Below are 17,265 nucleotides of genomic sequence, written 5' to 3' on the forward strand. Positions count from 1 at the left end.
GGCAGAGCTCTGAGGTCCACCGACCAGCTGCTCTCACACATGCAGAATTCTGTCTTTATTCTCAGCCTATCGCCCTATGTCAGATGGGATTGCCACAGCGCTCCAATGCGACCCTCTTGTGGAGGATAAAGCGCTAGAAGATAGATGGACGATATTATTATAAAAACGCTGTTCACACGCCCAGCTGCAGAGGGCGCTGCTTTTCCTTCATGTTTACAGGAACAACATCCGGCCCGGATGTCGTTGTTCACTGGTGCAATGGGCTTTGTTTTGAAAAAGTCACTGCTCCTCAGCTGATGAACTATAGAATGGCAGAGGAAGCGGACACCGGTGTTTCCTCGCGAACTGAAAGAAAAGCTTTAGAGAAGGCGAAGATACTTCAACGGGAGAGCGAGAGGAAGATCTTCAGACTGGTAAGAGGAGAAAACCTCATTTTCAGCTGCTAATGACGAGCTAGCTGGCTACAACAGCAGACTGTTACTGAGAGTCGTGTGGGGCAAATTAAGCTTTTGTGAAGCGCTGAACCACTTGAGCCAATTGTTTCGAAATTGGGTTAATTTACTCGAAGCTTCAAATTGAGTGACCTCTCCTGGCGAAGTGCAAGGCTGTAGTCAAATTAGGCTAGCTCGTGAGCAGGAGGCATACAGTGAGCAGTGCTGGAGAAACTACTTTTCTTTTGTTCTGAACAATCTTTGTTTTGGTCACCCTCTTTAAAGTAAAGTTTCTTTTTCAAAGATTGATGAATGTGTATGTTGTGTTATTGAGGAGCGAGTGCTGGGAAAATATGGCTTGTGTAACTATGGTATCTCAAGGCTCAAAGACTCTAATTGAGGTACATTATTTTTCCAACAGTTATTGCATCCAGTAGTTTCTTTTTTTGCTCACAACTTCAACACAGTGCCAGTGAATCACCTGATTGGACCACAAATCAGTCGGGTGATTCATTCAGGCAATGAAGCAGTTGTTGCTTCGGACGTCAGGTGATTTGAAGCTTTGAAGCATTGGTTCTGTGGAATTTTAGTTCATGGTTTACATATCGAAGCTTCAGTGTCGCACCATCACTAACTGAGAGAGGAATGTCTTCTCTGCTTTGTCTCTGAAGGTTGGACGAGTCCTGAAGAAACCAGAGGCTGAGAGGTCAGAGGAGGAGGCCGCTGTGTTACTGCTGCACAAAGACACTGTGGAGGAGCTGAGCAAGAGAAAAGTGCGTAGGAATGTGCTGAAGAGGAAGCAGGAGGAGGTGAGACTGACAGGCTCAGGTCAGGTCTGATAGGCTTGACAGAACCTGTTCTCAGATGAAAGACACAGCATCCAAGTAGTTATATATTGTTTATGTTTGTAAAGATCAAACAGAAGCACACTGGAGCTTTTAAAGGATACTTTTATCTGCAATAAATGATTATGCACAGTGTATTCAAATATACCTTAATTACTTATATATTATAAGCTGACCATATGTCTTTAATCATGGGTAATGCTTTAAAAAGAAATTCATGGTGCAGTTGAGTGACATTATGTCCGCTAACCTACAATACATTTCCGAACAAATTTGTAGATGACAGAGAACCATTTTTCAGGTGGCGCTGCTGGAATTGACAGTGATTCAGTCAAGTGGCAAGAGTGGTTCAACTCATGACAATAAAAACCTGCTAATGTGTGTGATCATAAACCTAAAATATGTGAACTTCCTGTCATCCCTCAAGGTGTTTGATGATGCTGAAGAGCTGAGAAATAAAGTGAGGCAGCTGGCTGTGGCAGTGAAACAAGCAAATCACCTGGTGGTTTACACTGGTGCTGGGATCAGTACGGTATGAACATCGCTGCGTCTTTACTTCCTTTTGTCTTTATATCCTGTCACAGGATTGAAGATTTTTTTTCCTTCCAGGCAGCTTCTATTCCAGACTACAGGGGTCCTAACGGGGTGTGGACACAATTACAGAAGGGACGGGCAGTCAGGTGTGATATTATGCTGGCATGATGTGACTATAAGCTGTGTATTTTTTTTCTTAAGTTATTTTAACTCACTTTCTGGTTTCTTTACTTATTTTTCTTTACAAACAGTTCATCTGACCTGAGTAAAGCAGAGCCGACCCTCACACACATGTGTATTAGGATGCTACATAAAGAAAATATGGTTGGTGTGACTTGGACTGATCATTTCTGTGAGTCGGAGCTTAGCTGTGGTTTATGTGTAATGGTTATTCTAAACATTGTCTGCGTTTCTTTGAAGGTGAAGCATGTTGTGTCTCAAAACTGCGATGGACTTCACCTGCGTAGTGGTTTACCCAGAACTGCCCTGTCTGAGCTGCATGGAAACATGTTTATTGAGGTAGAACACACATCCTCAGAGTTCACGCTTTTAAGTCTCTGCTAAATCAATTTCTCTCCTTTTTCTTTTCTAAATTTGTTGTTAGGACTCGAACACAAAAGTGCTCAAAAGTCCTGTCATGAAGTGCAAGGAACCTATTGTTTTCCTTCAGGTTATTATTATCATTTTGTGGCTTTGAGGACATACATAAAAACTATGGAAACTTTGTATGGCGGTCAGGTCTGGTTTATACATGTATTCTTAATTTGATGTAATAGTGTACCGTTTTCACTAATGGCTGATAATCTCTAACAAGGAGGGTGTGAAACAAGTTTAGAATAAGGGAACACAAATGGACCATAAGCGTTGGATGTGTGTGCAAAAGCAGGATTGATTAAATGATAAAAAGCAGACAAGTTGTTGCTCCCAAAAAAGTAAATTTTGACCAAGCAGGTGATGTTATTAAATGCTTAGCTTGGAAAACTGTGCTTTCATTAGAGTTTAAGAGTTTTGTATCCCATCTGCAGGTGTGCGTTGCCTGCTCCCCTGTCAGGGAGTACGTTCGTTTATTTGACGTGACAGAGCGAACGTCGCTGCACAGACACGGGACAGGCCGCAGGTGCAGCCACTGTGGCAGTGAACTCAGGGACACCATCGTGCACTTTGGTGAACGTGGGACTCTGGAGCAACCACTCAACTGGAGGGGGGCAGCAGAGGCTGCCGAGATGGCGGATGTTATCCTCTGCTTGGGCTCCAGTCTTAAGGTAGGTTGTTAAAAACAGTGATTCTGTAAATGTAGTGTGATGAAAACTGATCAGATTGGCGCAGGACATATAGTCACAACAGCGGGATCCCAACACTTCAATATTTTTTACTACATGTGGATGGAACTCAACAATCAACTATATTTCTGGCGAACCTGCCTACTGCAGCTTTAAAATCAGGATAATTGTTATCGTAAAAAGCAGTCAAAGATGCGTTGACTGAAATATGCCATTGTATAATAAAAGTCAAAAGCTTTTTTTTATTATAGCATCATCTTCAGTGTGTTGTGCTCTGGCTGCTGCTCCTCTAGGTGCTGAAGAAATACAATTGTCTGTGGTGCATGAACAGACCAGCAAATAAAAGGCCCAAACTCTACATCGTTAACCTTCAGGTACAGTTGCTTTTGACAGTTTTGGTGAATGAGATGCAATTCAATTTGCAAATTAAGATGGAAAATGAAGAACTGGTTGCTTGTTGGCCGATAAAATGTGGGGTTTGTTCCAGTGGACACCAAAAGATGACCTGGCTGAACTGAAGATTAATGGCAAGTGTGATGATGTCATGAGCCTCCTCATAGAACAGCTGAACTGTCAGGTTCCTGTATATGACAGGTGAGGAGGACAGGTGAAGTATTTATGCCCCAAATACTGTTATCTTTCAGAGGCAGAGTTATAAATATAGCCTACTGAGCCAAGACAAACTATTTAATGCTCTGTTTCTCTTGTTCTGTCTCATTAGGGCTGAGGATCCCATCTTCAGTCTCGCCACACCTCTCCGACCTGAGGAGCTGGACAGTCATAATCGCGAGGTCATTAGCACAGAGAACAAGCCACAGGACAACTCAGCTGACACTACAGGACAAGACACAGCTGTGCAGGGTGGCTGGTTCGGCCGAGGATACGGTAAAGGACGAAAAAATAGGAAAAAAGCGGTTTTGTAGACTGCATACATGGTGGTCTGTCACAGCTCCTTATATTTGATCCCAATGTGGGATTCAGATTTCAGTCCCATGTTGAGGACAACCTGGACTTAACATTTTAGGGTGCTGTTATATCTTCTTTGGTGCAGTATTATCATGTAATGTCAGTCACATGCATTGAGTGTGTTGAGTAAAAAAAAGAAACACAACTGGACAGTTTCCATTTTAGAAATGGCACTTTGCACCACAAACCTGTTACATAACACACACTTTGAACCATCAGCAAGATGTACGAGTGTTTTATGTTACGCTAAACACGTTTCTTATCCTGCTATCTTTATGACAGCAGAGCTCGTTGGGTTAGGCTGGATGTGTGTGCAGTGCATGATGGCAGCAGCGTTGCTCTGCTGTGTCTTGCCTTTGGCTATTGTTTACACCAGGTGAGTGTATCCTGCTCTCCTGCTGCTTCTGGTATGTTTACAAAGAATTTGCCTTTGGAAATCATAAACTGTTGTTATTGTTAAATACTCTCCAGTACTCGACTGAATTTTCATATTAAACCTTTAATGGATTCAGCTAACTGAAATGCTGGATTTCCCTAAATTTGACACAGGAACAGGATTTGCTGTCTTTTGTGACATATAGGACACATAGATGCTGAAAGTGTAAAGAAAGATCATTTTCTCTGTATAGCCAGTGTGAATGGTCTCATTAGTTATGGTATGTGGAAATAAACGGAGACACATCACACATTCATCCACTGCAGAACTGGCCTTAGTCTATAATTATGTGTTTGAAAACCATGAAATTATTATACTGAAATTCTAATGTTTAACAATGTAACAGTGGATAGCAGTGTGAAGTTTTATAACCACTACAGCAGCACCGTTATTTTCTCTGTTGTCCATCTCTATTTTCAGTATATCACAGATACAGTTTAACACAATAACAGCCTGAAATGTGCTGAATTATTATTTTTGGTGGGATATCACTTTTAATTCTGTTTAATGGGTATTTAGGTTGCAAACTGGTACATCAAAGAGAATAATTACATGTGCAAATGGTACATAAAAAATAGATTTGTTGCTTTTTGTGTGACCTACACTTACACTGGAACAAGAGCACGACCCTGGCTTTCTTAAAACTGGAGTGGAATCCTAATTAATGTCACTGGTAAATCCTGTTTGTCTGATTATTTACATTCCACCAGGTTTTGTTTAAGACTTGCTTCAGCACTGTCACTTCCATGTATTTGTGGAAAGATGTTTTGTCTTGGTGTTGATTTAATTGCAAATTCACACATCTGGATGACAACAGAATACCAAAGGCCACATTCTGGATAATGTGATGACGTCACCTTTACTGAGAGTTAAAACATTTAGGTCAGACATTTATTGCTTTTTCATTGGTATTTTTTTCCTGACTGTGCCCTTTTCAACAACAAAAGTTGGCAGGGACGGGTAAAAAGCTGAGGGCAAATTTCCTTAACGGGATTGATTAAGTTACTTTAACCTTGACCCTAATTCCTGAACTCACACCTTTGCTGTGCCATCACCCATGCTCAGGTTTGCTGGCTCCACAGTCATTGACTGTTGTATCCTGGTTTACTGAAGTCGTTGCTTACATTTGTGTCTCATATGTTTACATCTGTAGAAGAACGAATGCAATGTTTTGACTTAATTTTTTCCCCAGCAGTAGTTAGTTTTGTGTCAGGTGTGAAGTTTTTGTTGGTTTTGATAGGATGCTGCCAAATAATTTTTTATTAATTTGTCTCAGGAAGATCCAGTATTATTAAAAATGGCATCTTGTATTACAGCGTCAGAAGTTGTGAATGTGGCTTTCTATTATAAGCTAGCGTTTAGCATTCCAAAACTCACACATATGCTAAAAGAAGGTGTGATATTTTCTGAGACAATAAAGTGTTTCTCATTTTAAGTTGTCTTGTCATAATCTCCATTTCCATTGGTTGTAAAGAAAAATGTATTTTTAATAAACCATAGATTGGTTGACAGCTGTCAAATTATTGTAGTTGATTACAGTCCATTAATTTTTGCCTTTTGGAGCACAATATCTATAACATAATTATGACTAGTGAAAACTGAATCTAATTTAATTATAGATAGTTTTAATGTAGTTGCAGATATACATCTGAATCTACAACTGAATGAAAGATATCTGTAATGGCAAACCCTACACACATATATGGAAGAAGTGTAATTTATCCTTTGAAGAATAAAGTTTTTTGATATATGAAAATATATGTTAATTTTGCCTGATAGGAATTAAATTAATGACATTATGAAATACATGCCTAGTAGAGCTATTAAATGTTTAAACAGTGTTTAATAATAACCTTGTTATTCTAACTTTTACTCTACTTTAGTAAAATGTTGTCAAAAATAGTGTCACTTTAACTTGAGTAGAATATTTCAGTACTCTTTCCACCTCTGCCTCTCGCCGACAGGAGTCATTACGCAATCAGCTGTTTTTTTTGTACGCAGCTACAGCAGCATGTGAGGGTTCGTTCGATATGACGTAGCACTGGAGGCGTTGGCCGGCGTAGTGTCACTGTGTCTGAGCTCGACAGACGAGAGGAGGACGCTTCAAAGATAAGAAGACCTGTCAAAGCAAAACACTGAAACTAACACCTCAGCCCGTGTTTATTTTCTGATACCAGCACTGTGCTTTTTGTGTGAACCCCGTCGAAATGATCAAAAACGGACACCATGCCGCCGACGACCAGCGGGAAGGAGCCGGCTGCAGTTTGCCGGCTGGCTCGGTATGCAGCCCGGAGAAAAGGAAGCGTGTAGTCCGGTTGTGGTGTGACGGCTGGTGAGTGTGCGTGGCCTTCACGGACTGTCTGCTGTTTTATTAATCTTTTACTCACTATTTGTTTTCCTTGCTATGTTTTACTTCGCATGTATCTAAGCGATATCACGAACCACTAGTGGGTTTGCATGCTAATGCTAGCTAGCTACATGAACCACAACTTAGCCGGAGTTCAACCATTTTAGCACCCTAAAGCTATCGTAACTGTTATGTCGGTTTAAGCTAACGGTGTCTTTGTCTAACGCAAATATACCATTTTACGAGAAAACAACTTCTATTTTTCAGCCTGTGCTTGTAGCCCCAACCCACATCGTTCACTAACTGGCCACTTTATTAGGTACAACTGTTCAACTGTTAACCAGCCTATCACATGGCAGCTCCTGTAGACATGGTCAAGACGACCTGCTGAAGGTCAAACATCATCAGAATAAGGAAGAGAGATGACTTAAGTGTCTTTGAACGCGAATTAGTGTTTTATTTGCACACATACCCATGCACACCAGTATTGAATTAGTATGTAATTTACAAAATTACAGTGGCCAGCAATTATCTACACCCGTGGAGCATCTGGGCTTCAGTACCATGCCCAGGGGCACCGCAGCCCTTAACCTGTCCCAAGATTTGAACCTCTGATTACAAGCTCAGTTCCCTTCCACTTGGCTGTGCACTTGGTAGTGCCAGTGGATTTCAGGAACTTTTTTCCTCAGTGTGAAAGTGACCGGCAGCTCTGTTCAAATATGCCTTGCCATGCAAGGAGTCAGAGGAAACTAGCCAGACTAGCCAAGATGATAGTAAGAAAACAGTTTCTCAAATAAGCTTGACACAACTTAAGTACTACTTAGTTTATTGTCAAAACTATGAAGCTGGGCTACAGCAACAGAAGACTACACTGGACGCCACACCACCCCTAAAGTTGCAAGTGTACGTATACTTGTGTTGTATTTGTATATTGACTGATAAGCCCACCATCATAAACAGATAGTAAATTGCGTAGTCTTTGAAGTCATATCTCAGCTGCTCACTGTGTTTGTATGGCACAGTGTCATGGTTAATTGTGGACAAGGTTCTTTCTGTCCTTAACCTCTCACCACTGAGGCTAAAACACTGTAAATCCTTACAGGGTAATAAGAGGGATTGGTTGCTTTTCAACCAATACAACTTTATCTGTAAAGTCTTTTTAATACACATTATATAAACATAAAAAACATTTTACTTTTTTCCACCACCTGATGAAGCGTAAGTGTTTAATGACAATAAATAACACACAAAAAAGCAGTTATTGAACCGTAATGGTCTGTGTCTCTTTTATGTCTGCTTGGGCCATCACAAAAAAAAATTAACTAATATATAATGATCCTTAGTTAGAATTCAAATGCATCTCCAAGATGCTGTTGCTGCTGCAGCTTACGTTCTAGTATTATATGGTGGGGCACCTTATGTGCACCCTCTGCTGGATCGATTCTTCAGTAGGCACTTATGAGAATACGTGCATTTCAAGCAGGTAATTATAATTTGAAATGATATTGGAAGTCAAATAAAAAGTGACGGCCCTAATGTCTGCACTACAGCGATATACAGTTTTTTTCAATAAACTGAATATTAAATACATGAAACATGTAATCATAAACTAAAACAAAATAGTTTTGGATAAAACAACAACATTAAGTTCCTGAGAATAATTGGTAGATTAACAAATAATAATTGGCCATTGCAGATTTATAAATAATGACAAATATTAGCCTGATAAATCGTCCCCAATTGATAGTACTTGATAATTACGTTCCTACATCTGTCTGTCTGACTGTTGTCAACCATACAACTTGGCTGCAGCTGAAAACACAATTCACTCATGTGAACAGCAGTAACTCATTCCTGGAAGTACTTTGCTACACAGCAAAAAGGCCGGGTCACTGTCACTTAGCAAGCAAACTGTCTCATGTGGTGGCTATTAATAACAAACATAGTGAACATGCTGTTCAGGGTGTTAGTGTCATAAGCTGGGGTTCCTTTTTTATGATAAAGGCCAGACTTATTGAAACAGTATATTTGTAGTGCCAACTAAATTACACAATGGCGTGACCATAGATGAGGAAATAGCAATCTAGAAATAATTATTACAAATATCTGTTGAAAATAGACTGATTCATAATATCAGCTACACCTTTTATTGCCAACAGAGTCTCCAACAGCCAACAAATGTTCAATTTTTTCTGTTCAACAACAAAACTCACCAAAAGTTATGCACTGTAGCTTTAGGCCAGGAATACTGTACTTTTGTAATCACAATCACTGTGATTTTTACTGTCACATTTTTTATGTTGAATTTCGATTTCTCCTATTCCATCTTTTTGTCTTTGAGGAATTGTGTTTGTCATAGTTTAGGGCTTTTAAAACTGCAAAAAAAATATTGTTAGGATTTAATAATTAATATGAAAGGTAATTTGATCATAGGGTCATGACAGATCTGCATATACCCCACTCTCCAGCTTGGAGCTGATCTGATCAGGGAAGGAAAGGGAGGTTGGAGGATTACTGGTAAAGAAATTCAGACCAGCTGCTTGTGCTAATGGCATTACAGAGGAAAATCCTGGCCTGTGCAAGTACAGTGACTGACTGCATGCTTTATAAAGGCTGTCAGATATGTTGGAAATGAACCACCAGATACAAAAGTGTTGTAGCAGAGGTTGAATAAAAAGTGACCAGTTTTTAATTCATTTTCTGACTGAGAAAGACATCCAAGTACTATTTTACCCCCTGCGAAACGCAAAATGAGTAATAGCTGTATTGTGAGCTATTACTGTTCGATTTCTTGCTCATTATGTGTAACTTAACTAACCAATATTGAGTCAATTGAGTTAGCTTTAATGTGTAATATGAGCTTACTTGCTAGTAAAGTATTTAAAGTGGTGTGCTCTGACTGTGCTTACACCATTAGCAGGTATTGTGAAAGAGATTAGACTTAGTGGTTGGGCTAGGCAGTTTTAAATGTTTTGTCGGCACAGGAATGAAAAACTGCAGGGTGTGGAACAAAAGCACACTTGGAAAAATAAAAAAGGCAAGGTCAAGCCACAACACGAACACTAACTGTAGAAGCTACTGAATGACCGAAAACAAACAAACATTGGCACATTGATAAACAGAGTCTTTGAGTTTTACCTTTTCCCCTCTAACCTTTATCATATTCACATGTTCAATTAGGAGGAGGAGCTGTCAGTCTGTCACTGTCACTGTGCAAGGTCACAACAAACAGAAAAGAAAATAATGTAACATCAAAACAAATATGTTCAACAAGAATTAAACAGGATTGGCCAGTGAAAGATCTCTATGATATCTATGAGCCAGGATTGCTAACTGGCTGCACCCCTCATTGTGGTTTGCGTCAATATTTACTATTTTTAACTGAACACTTACTAACCACTCTCTGAGCGTTTGCAGTATCTATTATTTTCCATGCTGATAGCGGTCTCTTTTTCTGTCTCCACAGTTATGACATGGTGCATTATGGTCACTCCAACCAGCTACGCCAGGCCAAAGCCATGGGAGACTACCTCACGGTCGGAGTGCATACAGATGGTAAAACACTTTCTTATTCTGATCCAGATATTCCTGTGAAAGGTTTATGTTAACTGTTATTACACTGAACGAATATACAGCATTTGTGATTGGCGGGTTTGAGATGCTCCACAATCAGGTTCACTTATTATTAGGGATCCGATCTTTTTACTATTGAGTATCTACCAATACAGAATCCTGATCGGTACTTGTATTTGCCTAGATAACAGAGTAACTAGATAGTAGTATTCCTGACAGAAGTTTAAAAGATAGAGATCAGATTAATCTATTATCGGTCTCTGCTGCTGCTGCTGTGATGGTAATGGGGGGGGAACTGTATTGTGGTAAAAGCATCACATCTCTACATTTTTGTTGAACAGGTGGTTTGATAGCACAGTATTAATCTTTATCTTATCATGTGTGTATGTCCATGTGTGTATATTCATTTCTAATAAAAATCAATCCAACTATTATGTTACAACATATGTAGGATGTGATTTTAGTTTTATCTATATCTTGTAGTGGTCATGTCATGTCATAACATCACAATACTCATCGCTGACTCTATATGTATTAGTGGTGCAACAATAATAAGCAGTTCATTCCCCTATCCCTTATTAAAGCGGAGATTTCCAAGCACAAGGGTCCTCCAGTGTTCACTCAGGAAGAACGCTACAAAATGGTGCGGGCAATCAAGTGGGTGGATGAGGTAGTTGAAGGAGCACCTTATGTCACAACCCTAGAGACTCTGGACAAATACAACTGTGACTTCTGTGTGCATGGAGGTGAGTAACTCTCCCTGTTGAATCCTGTTTTGAGTGTCATGTCCAAGTTGCCTTGAGAGGTGTGTAATAAAAAAACTAATGTCATTGTTTACCAGATGACATCACACTGACTGTAGACGGCAAGGACACATATGAAGAGGTGAAGCGCGAAGGCCGATACCGTGAATGTAAACGTACACAAGGTGTGTCCACCACTGACCTGGTGGGGCGTATGCTTCTCATGACCAAAGCCCATCACAGCAACTTGGTGAGTTATTGTGTCTGTATTCAGTCAGTGTGTGATCAACAACTGTTTATTTTGTTGTTCAACTAATTTAATCCTCCTCTAATCATTTCTGCAGGATAACCCAGATTACCAGAAGCATACAGACAATTTTGGAAAGGTATGTGATACTTGCTTGTTACAACTTTATAACCCTGTGATATTTATTACACGTTATGATATAGTTTAGTTCAGTGTGATTACACAATAAAACATTGAGGTTGGTACCAAATAACTCATCGGTCCAGTCCCAGGTTTAGTGCTTTTCTGTTGGGGCACCTAGCACAGTGGCTCCTAAAGGGTGGCGCTAGAAACACTGCAGTCCGTTGATTAGTTTGATAGAGAATCAACTGTGTGACAGGGAAAACGGCACAGGGTGCAGACTGCTGCCTACTCTCAAACAAAGCTTGTCTTCTTCTTGTGATGGACAGCTACATGTCCTACATTGATAGCCTTTGTTTTCTGTGCTGTGTTGTTCTTCTTGGGATTTATTAGCTAACATAGCGATCACCATTTGGCCCACACACCCTGAAACTTAAGACAGATTATGGTGTACTGTTCTAAACCACACTGTGGTAAGCTGAACTGCTCTGTACTGCCTGGTGGAAAACAAGACTGAAGTCTTGGTCCCATTGTCCAAATGACAGAAGTTGTAATGTTTTTGTCTTCCAGGGTCCTAAAGGCAACAGTCCATGGACAGGAGTGTCTCAGTTCCTCCAAACGTCTCAGAAAATCATCCAGTTTGCCTCAGGAAATGAGCCACAGCCTGGAGACACCATCATCTATGTGGCTGGAGCTTTTGACCTCTTCCGTATCTTTTGCTTGTAGACACAAGCAGAACTTAATTTATGAAAAGCATTTCTGTTGTGGTTTTTGCCTTGACCTTAAATCCTTTGCAGATATTGGTCATGTTGACTTCCTAGAGATGGTGTACAAACAGGCAGAGAAGCCCTACGTCATTGTAGGTTTGCATTTTGACCAGGTATGTCCAATTAGACACTCTTACATACAATCCATCTCACTCTCACGTGCAGACACATACACACAGGGAAAATGCGACCCTGGGATTATCACACGTGATGTCTCGGAAAGAAAACCAAAGAAAATTGCCTCGTACAAATTGCCATCCCATCTTAAGCTGTGTCAGCACCTTCAGTCCATGAATTTGAGGGAATTGGTTGTGGAAAGTCCTTTAAAATCATTGAATTTGATGTCATCCAAGGTGTGGGAACACGGGTTATTGTAGTAACTCTTCTGTTTTGTCTGTTAAATATATGTGTTGTCACTGTGTTTTTCACCTCATTTAGGAAGTGAACCGCTACAAGGGGAAGAACTATCCGATCATGAACATTCATGAGAGAACCCTGAGTGTCCTGGCCTGCAGGGTGAGTGATAACACACAGAGAGCACAGCAGGACATATGTATTTCTGCTGTGCACACAGCACTACATGCTGAACTTGGCTCTGTGCCCCTTATTCCTGCTGCTTGACTGTCATTCTAGAACAGTTAGTCTGTGGCACCATCTGCACAATGTGTGCATGTTTGTGTTGATGTTCAAAAAAACTTATGAGCATGTTACACAAACCAAACATGTTGCACAGACCTAAAACTTGTCTGTGAAGAGTTAAACACATTCACCTTTGAATTCTGCTGTATTTTAAAGATACACTTATTAATTAAATTAATTAAATTATGGCATTTAAACAACATGTAAAGTGTATGTATTAAGACTTCCTCTCACTGTAGTCCTGTCTGTCCACCTGTCCCTCTTTAGTATGTGTCAGAGGTGGTGATTGGTGCACCCTATACAGTGGACAAAGATCTGCTGGATCACTTTAAGGTCAGTTGCTCTTGCATGGTTTTAGTCTGTTCATGTGGTGTTTTATAGCTTTATTTATCTCTTCATTTAAACGGCAATATCAGCAACACACACTCATTAAAGCACACTGTACATTACACACAGTCTAGTGTAGAAAAAGAGATCACACTTTGCCTCACAGACCAAACAATTCCAGTACTAAATACTGTGGCGCCCCCTTATGGACAATTGACTATATCAAACCGACCATGGACTTTATGGCCCCATATTTATAATGTTGTATTTAAACATTATATATTTAGAATGTTGTATTTGAACATTATATATTTAGAATGTTGATTTTTTACATTATATAATGTATACAATATAAGTTAATGGATTGGTCTGTTCACCTGTGAGTACAGTGCTCCTCAGTTTCTTTGCAGTGAATTCATATGTACTTGTACATGTATTTGGTCTTGTTTTGAAGGCTGGAAGAAAGAATAAATGGTTGATTTTAACCATGTGATTTTGTGTAACTGCAGGTGGATCTGGTTTGTCATGGCAAGACGGAGGTGTTTCCAGACAAGGATGGTTCAAACCCTTACGCTGTGAGTACAGGTTTCTACTGTTAATGGTCATATCGAGTTCAACACCTGCGACTGTGCTGCACTTATATTATTTTTCAGTTTATATTTTGTTTAAGATAAATGTTTTTATTGTCCCTTTTGTAATTTATTTCATCTCAACATTTTATTTCAGATTGTTTTTGCCAGTGTTTCTGTTTGTGAGCAGCATAGCTCAGACATTTTTCATTGCATTACGCACACCCTTTCAACTTGTTAATACTGGGCAGTTCCCAGTTTAGCTTGTTGTTAGCATGTCAAGCCCCATTCCGAGTCTTCCTACACCTCTTCCTCTATGAATTTTAAATGATCCAAATCTTGAAGCTGACAGAGCATAAAATCAGTCTATTTGTCATGTTTTTGTCTCTGTTGTCTTATTGTCCTGTGTGCCGGTATCTTCTCCTATTTCTGGTTATAAGCTGGGGGTGGGGGTGGGGAAATCTTTCACATGCACAGATTTACCCAGGTCAGCTTGAGTTCAATTAAAGTTATACATGCTATAGTAGCTTGTCTACCAATCACATTATCTGGGTGTGTTTGTCCTTTGAGAGATTCGATTTAGTACAGTTTAAATAACTGTGTGTGTGTTCTGCCTAAAGGAGCCTAAGAGGAGGGGCATATTCAGGACCATCGACAGTGGGAACAACCTCACCACTGATGATATCGTCCAGAGAATCATTGAAAACAGGTCAGAGACCTTAATCAAATTTACTTTGGAGTAACTTACTTTTACGACAGAGAAAACCAATTGCCAACAAAGGGCAGCATGAACCAGCACCACCATGCACTTCAGTGTAGATCATTCCCTTGGTCTGAGAGTCTGTCTCTTTTTTTGTAGGCTGCAGTTTGAAGCCAGGAACCAGAAGAAGGAGGCCAAAGAGATGGCGGTGATCGAGGCCATGAAGAAGAGAGAGCAGCAGGAGCAGGGTGAAGCTCAGGTCCAGGCTTCTCACTAGCAAAACCACAAACCTTGGTTTTAACGGATTCTTTGCCTCATTTAATCCTTTTCTCTTTGTTTGTTTTTAAGAAAACAGACACAAGTGACCCAGACACGTGGTCCATGTTGTCCTAATTTAGTCCTAGCTACAGGTGAGACGACACCTGAGAGCCTGGTGGTTTCTAGTAGTCTTGTGGGTGCACAGTCCTGCTTTTAGGTTTGTTTCTGCTGGGTCTCCAAATGACAAAGAAGACAAAGAAAACAAAAAAAACACCTATACTTAAATATTTTAAGCTGCAAATTCCCTTTACACTTCTTCCTCCTAAGAGAGCTTTATTTTTATCTTGTGTATTTATGTATGTTTGTATTAACACACATTTCATGTATCTGTGTTAGTGGTCTTATAATTGTTTCATTATCTCTTACTATCATTGACATAATGTTAACACAACATTGTCTTTAACCATGTTTTAATTTGGCGATCTTAAAAATGGTTCATTTCTATGTTTTTAATCCATCCCAAAATAATTTGTTTTTTGTTGAATTATCTGTGAAGTAGTGTTCTAAATTTTAACTGTGGATTTTAGCTACCTGAATTTGCACCGGATGTGTGTGTTTGTGTGAGTGTGAGAGAGAGAGCGAGAGTAGTAAGTGTTTGCGCTGTAAATGTCAGTAGTGCCTCATTCCTAAAGCTATAACTGATGCCAGGGCTGTGAACTGTGTGAAAATACCTGAACTACTGTTTTGTTCCTTTAACCTTGAGTAAAGTTGTGTTGAGTTGTACTTTCTTTGGTCTACATTCAGGTGTACACAGCAGAGTGTGTGTGTGTGTGAGAAGTAAAACATGAATGTTTTCCTCTGTTTTTCTGTAAGACAATCCAACGACTAACAGATTTGGGAGCGACTGTTGAAATGATTGTGTTTTTCTGTCCTGCTCATTGTTAGGGCTTTTTAATGGTAACAAGAAAAATATGTTTCTACATTTTATTCAGTGGATATTTTACTGCACTGTGTGGACTTCCCCTTTATGAAATAAAATGTTAACTTGACAAAGTGTCATCCATGTGTATGTGTGCTTTGTATTTCAGCTGAAGCATAATGTGTGCAGCCTGGTGTCAAGTCTTTGTTGGATCAGCACAAAGTCACGGTTCAGTGAGTCAGTGAAATGAGGCCACAGTCACTTAGAAACTGCTAAATCTGACTGCTCCTGTTCCATTCACACTGATCCCAGATCAGAACAAAAAAAAACAAAAAACCGTCACCTCACTGTGAATACAAAAGAGCCTTTAATCCTCCAGCCTGGGGACGTCCCTCTCCAGCTTCTGCAGGAAGAACCCTGTCTGACACTTCTCTGAGGAACATCAGGCTTCTCTGCACGTACTGTGTGTGTGTATTTGGCTTACTTAACTGTTATGTATATTCCTTGCTGTGATTTTCTGTGGATGTGAATAGTGAAGGCAAATCTTTATTCATCAGTGTCCTCTCTAGAATACAGCAGGAGGAGGAAACTATATTGGATGACCAGCTTTGGCTGTGAGCCTTCATGTGTTGGACTTTAAGCTTAATCTGAATGCTGACACAGCTAAATAACCTGTCTTTCACCACTTTCCATGTTCTCTTTTATCCACCTGTAGATCCAATCACTGGCATAATCCACAAATCATTTTAAGTTTTTCTACCTCCTTATCTTAGGGCCGACATTCTTGATAAAAAAAAAACTGTGGACATTCCAGCACATATTCCTATTAAATGTTCCAAAGGTCCATTATGAAATGAGTGGGTGTAGCTCCATCAGCTACTATATTAATGTCAGTTGCAATAGCAGGTGTTAATTTGAGGGCTTTTAAATGACTCTGAATATTTGGAGGCCGAGGTGAATGTGGCTTTAGATGTTTACACTGATCCACTTTGTCTTGTTTGGTCATTTAACGCTGATAATTTATGCATTTCATTCTTCTAGAGGAAACTTAAGTGAATATTTTTCATATTGTGATTCTGTTGTAGCCAACATACCATTTCATCAACCACCTCTCTAACTATAATATTATTTCCTCTAACTATAATATTATTTCCTCATTAACAGGCCGTGTAAGGCTGAAGTGAGAAACATTGACATACATCTAATCGTTGCTTCTGTAAACTAGAACTGATAAAATCCTATATTACGATGTGTATGACTCAGCATCATCCAGTGGACTGAAATGTCATAAAGTTTAATGTATATTTGTAGCATCAGTTAAAAAATTATATACTAAAGAAACCCCTGATATAATTTTGATATTTCACTGTATTTTTTGTTTTGAAGGTTGTGTTATTTTATTTTCTTATGTTGTCTTTGTGCTTGTCTGACATGTCAGGGACAACAGATTCTGGCAAAATTTTACATTGACGTGTTCATCAATATGAATGATTGTCAACTTTAAAAAAAATAAAAATAAACGAATCGATGTTTGAATTGAATGAAATGAATTTAATTGCATTTA

At 39.5% G+C, this 17,265-nt stretch overlaps 2 protein-coding genes across 2 annotated transcripts; both read left to right on the forward strand.

Annotated features, from left to right (window-relative positions):
• The first annotated feature begins 245 nt into the window (after positions 1-245).
• sirt7 (sirtuin 7) lies at positions 246-5,927 on the forward strand. Its single transcript, XM_044028641.1, has 10 exons — positions 246-413; positions 1,103-1,240; positions 1,704-1,808; positions 1,886-1,956; positions 2,062-2,134; positions 2,231-2,329; positions 2,836-3,072; positions 3,384-3,464; positions 3,578-3,684; positions 3,812-5,927. The coding sequence occupies exons 1-10, from the start codon at positions 297-299 to the stop codon at positions 4,011-4,013; spliced, it is 1,230 nt and encodes a 409-aa protein (XP_043884576.1). The 5' UTR covers positions 246-296; the 3' UTR covers positions 4,014-5,927.
• Positions 5,928-6,513: 586 nt separating this feature from the next.
• On the forward strand, positions 6,514-15,841 carry pcyt2 (phosphate cytidylyltransferase 2, ethanolamine). The gene is made up of 12 exons (XM_044028642.1): positions 6,514-6,824; positions 10,306-10,394; positions 10,997-11,158; positions 11,254-11,405; positions 11,500-11,541; positions 12,093-12,231; positions 12,320-12,402; positions 12,728-12,805; positions 13,196-13,261; positions 13,765-13,830; positions 14,445-14,533; positions 14,684-15,841. The coding sequence occupies exons 1-12, from the start codon at positions 6,700-6,702 to the stop codon at positions 14,799-14,801; spliced, it is 1,209 nt and encodes a 402-aa protein (XP_043884577.1). The 5' UTR covers positions 6,514-6,699; the 3' UTR covers positions 14,802-15,841.
• The last annotated feature ends 1,424 nt before the right edge of the window (positions 15,842-17,265 follow it).

The sequence above is a fragment of the Solea senegalensis genome, linkage group LG6 (genome assembly GCF_019176455.1).
Source record: "Solea senegalensis isolate Sse05_10M linkage group LG6, IFAPA_SoseM_1, whole genome shotgun sequence".
Lineage (NCBI taxonomy): Eukaryota > Metazoa > Chordata > Actinopteri > Pleuronectiformes > Soleidae > Solea > Solea senegalensis.

What these genes read in the sequence shown, in the direction of transcription:
- sirt7 (XM_044028641.1), top strand. Translation starts at nt 297, where the DNA reads ATGAACTATAGAATGGCAGAGGAAGCGGACACCGGTGTTTCCTCGCGA. An exon ending in TGAAGAGGAAGCAGGAGGAG is followed by an intron (nt 1,241 to 1,703) that starts GTGAGACTGACA and finishes TCATCCCTCAAG; the next exon opens with GTGTTTGATGATGCTGAAGA. An exon ending in CAGAAGGGACGGGCAGTCAG is followed by an intron (nt 1,957 to 2,061) that starts GTGTGATATTAT and finishes CTTTACAAACAG; the next exon opens with TTCATCTGACCTGAGTAAAG.
- pcyt2 (XM_044028642.1), top strand. Translation starts at nt 6,700, where the DNA reads ATGATCAAAAACGGACACCATGCCGCCGACGACCAGCGGGAAGGAGCC. An exon ending in CGGTTGTGGTGTGACGGCTG is followed by an intron (nt 6,825 to 10,305) that starts GTGAGTGTGCGT and finishes CTGTCTCCACAG; the next exon opens with TTATGACATGGTGCATTATG. An exon ending in ATACAGACAATTTTGGAAAG is followed by an intron (nt 11,542 to 12,092) that starts GTATGTGATACT and finishes TTTGTCTTCCAG; the next exon opens with GGTCCTAAAGGCAACAGTCC.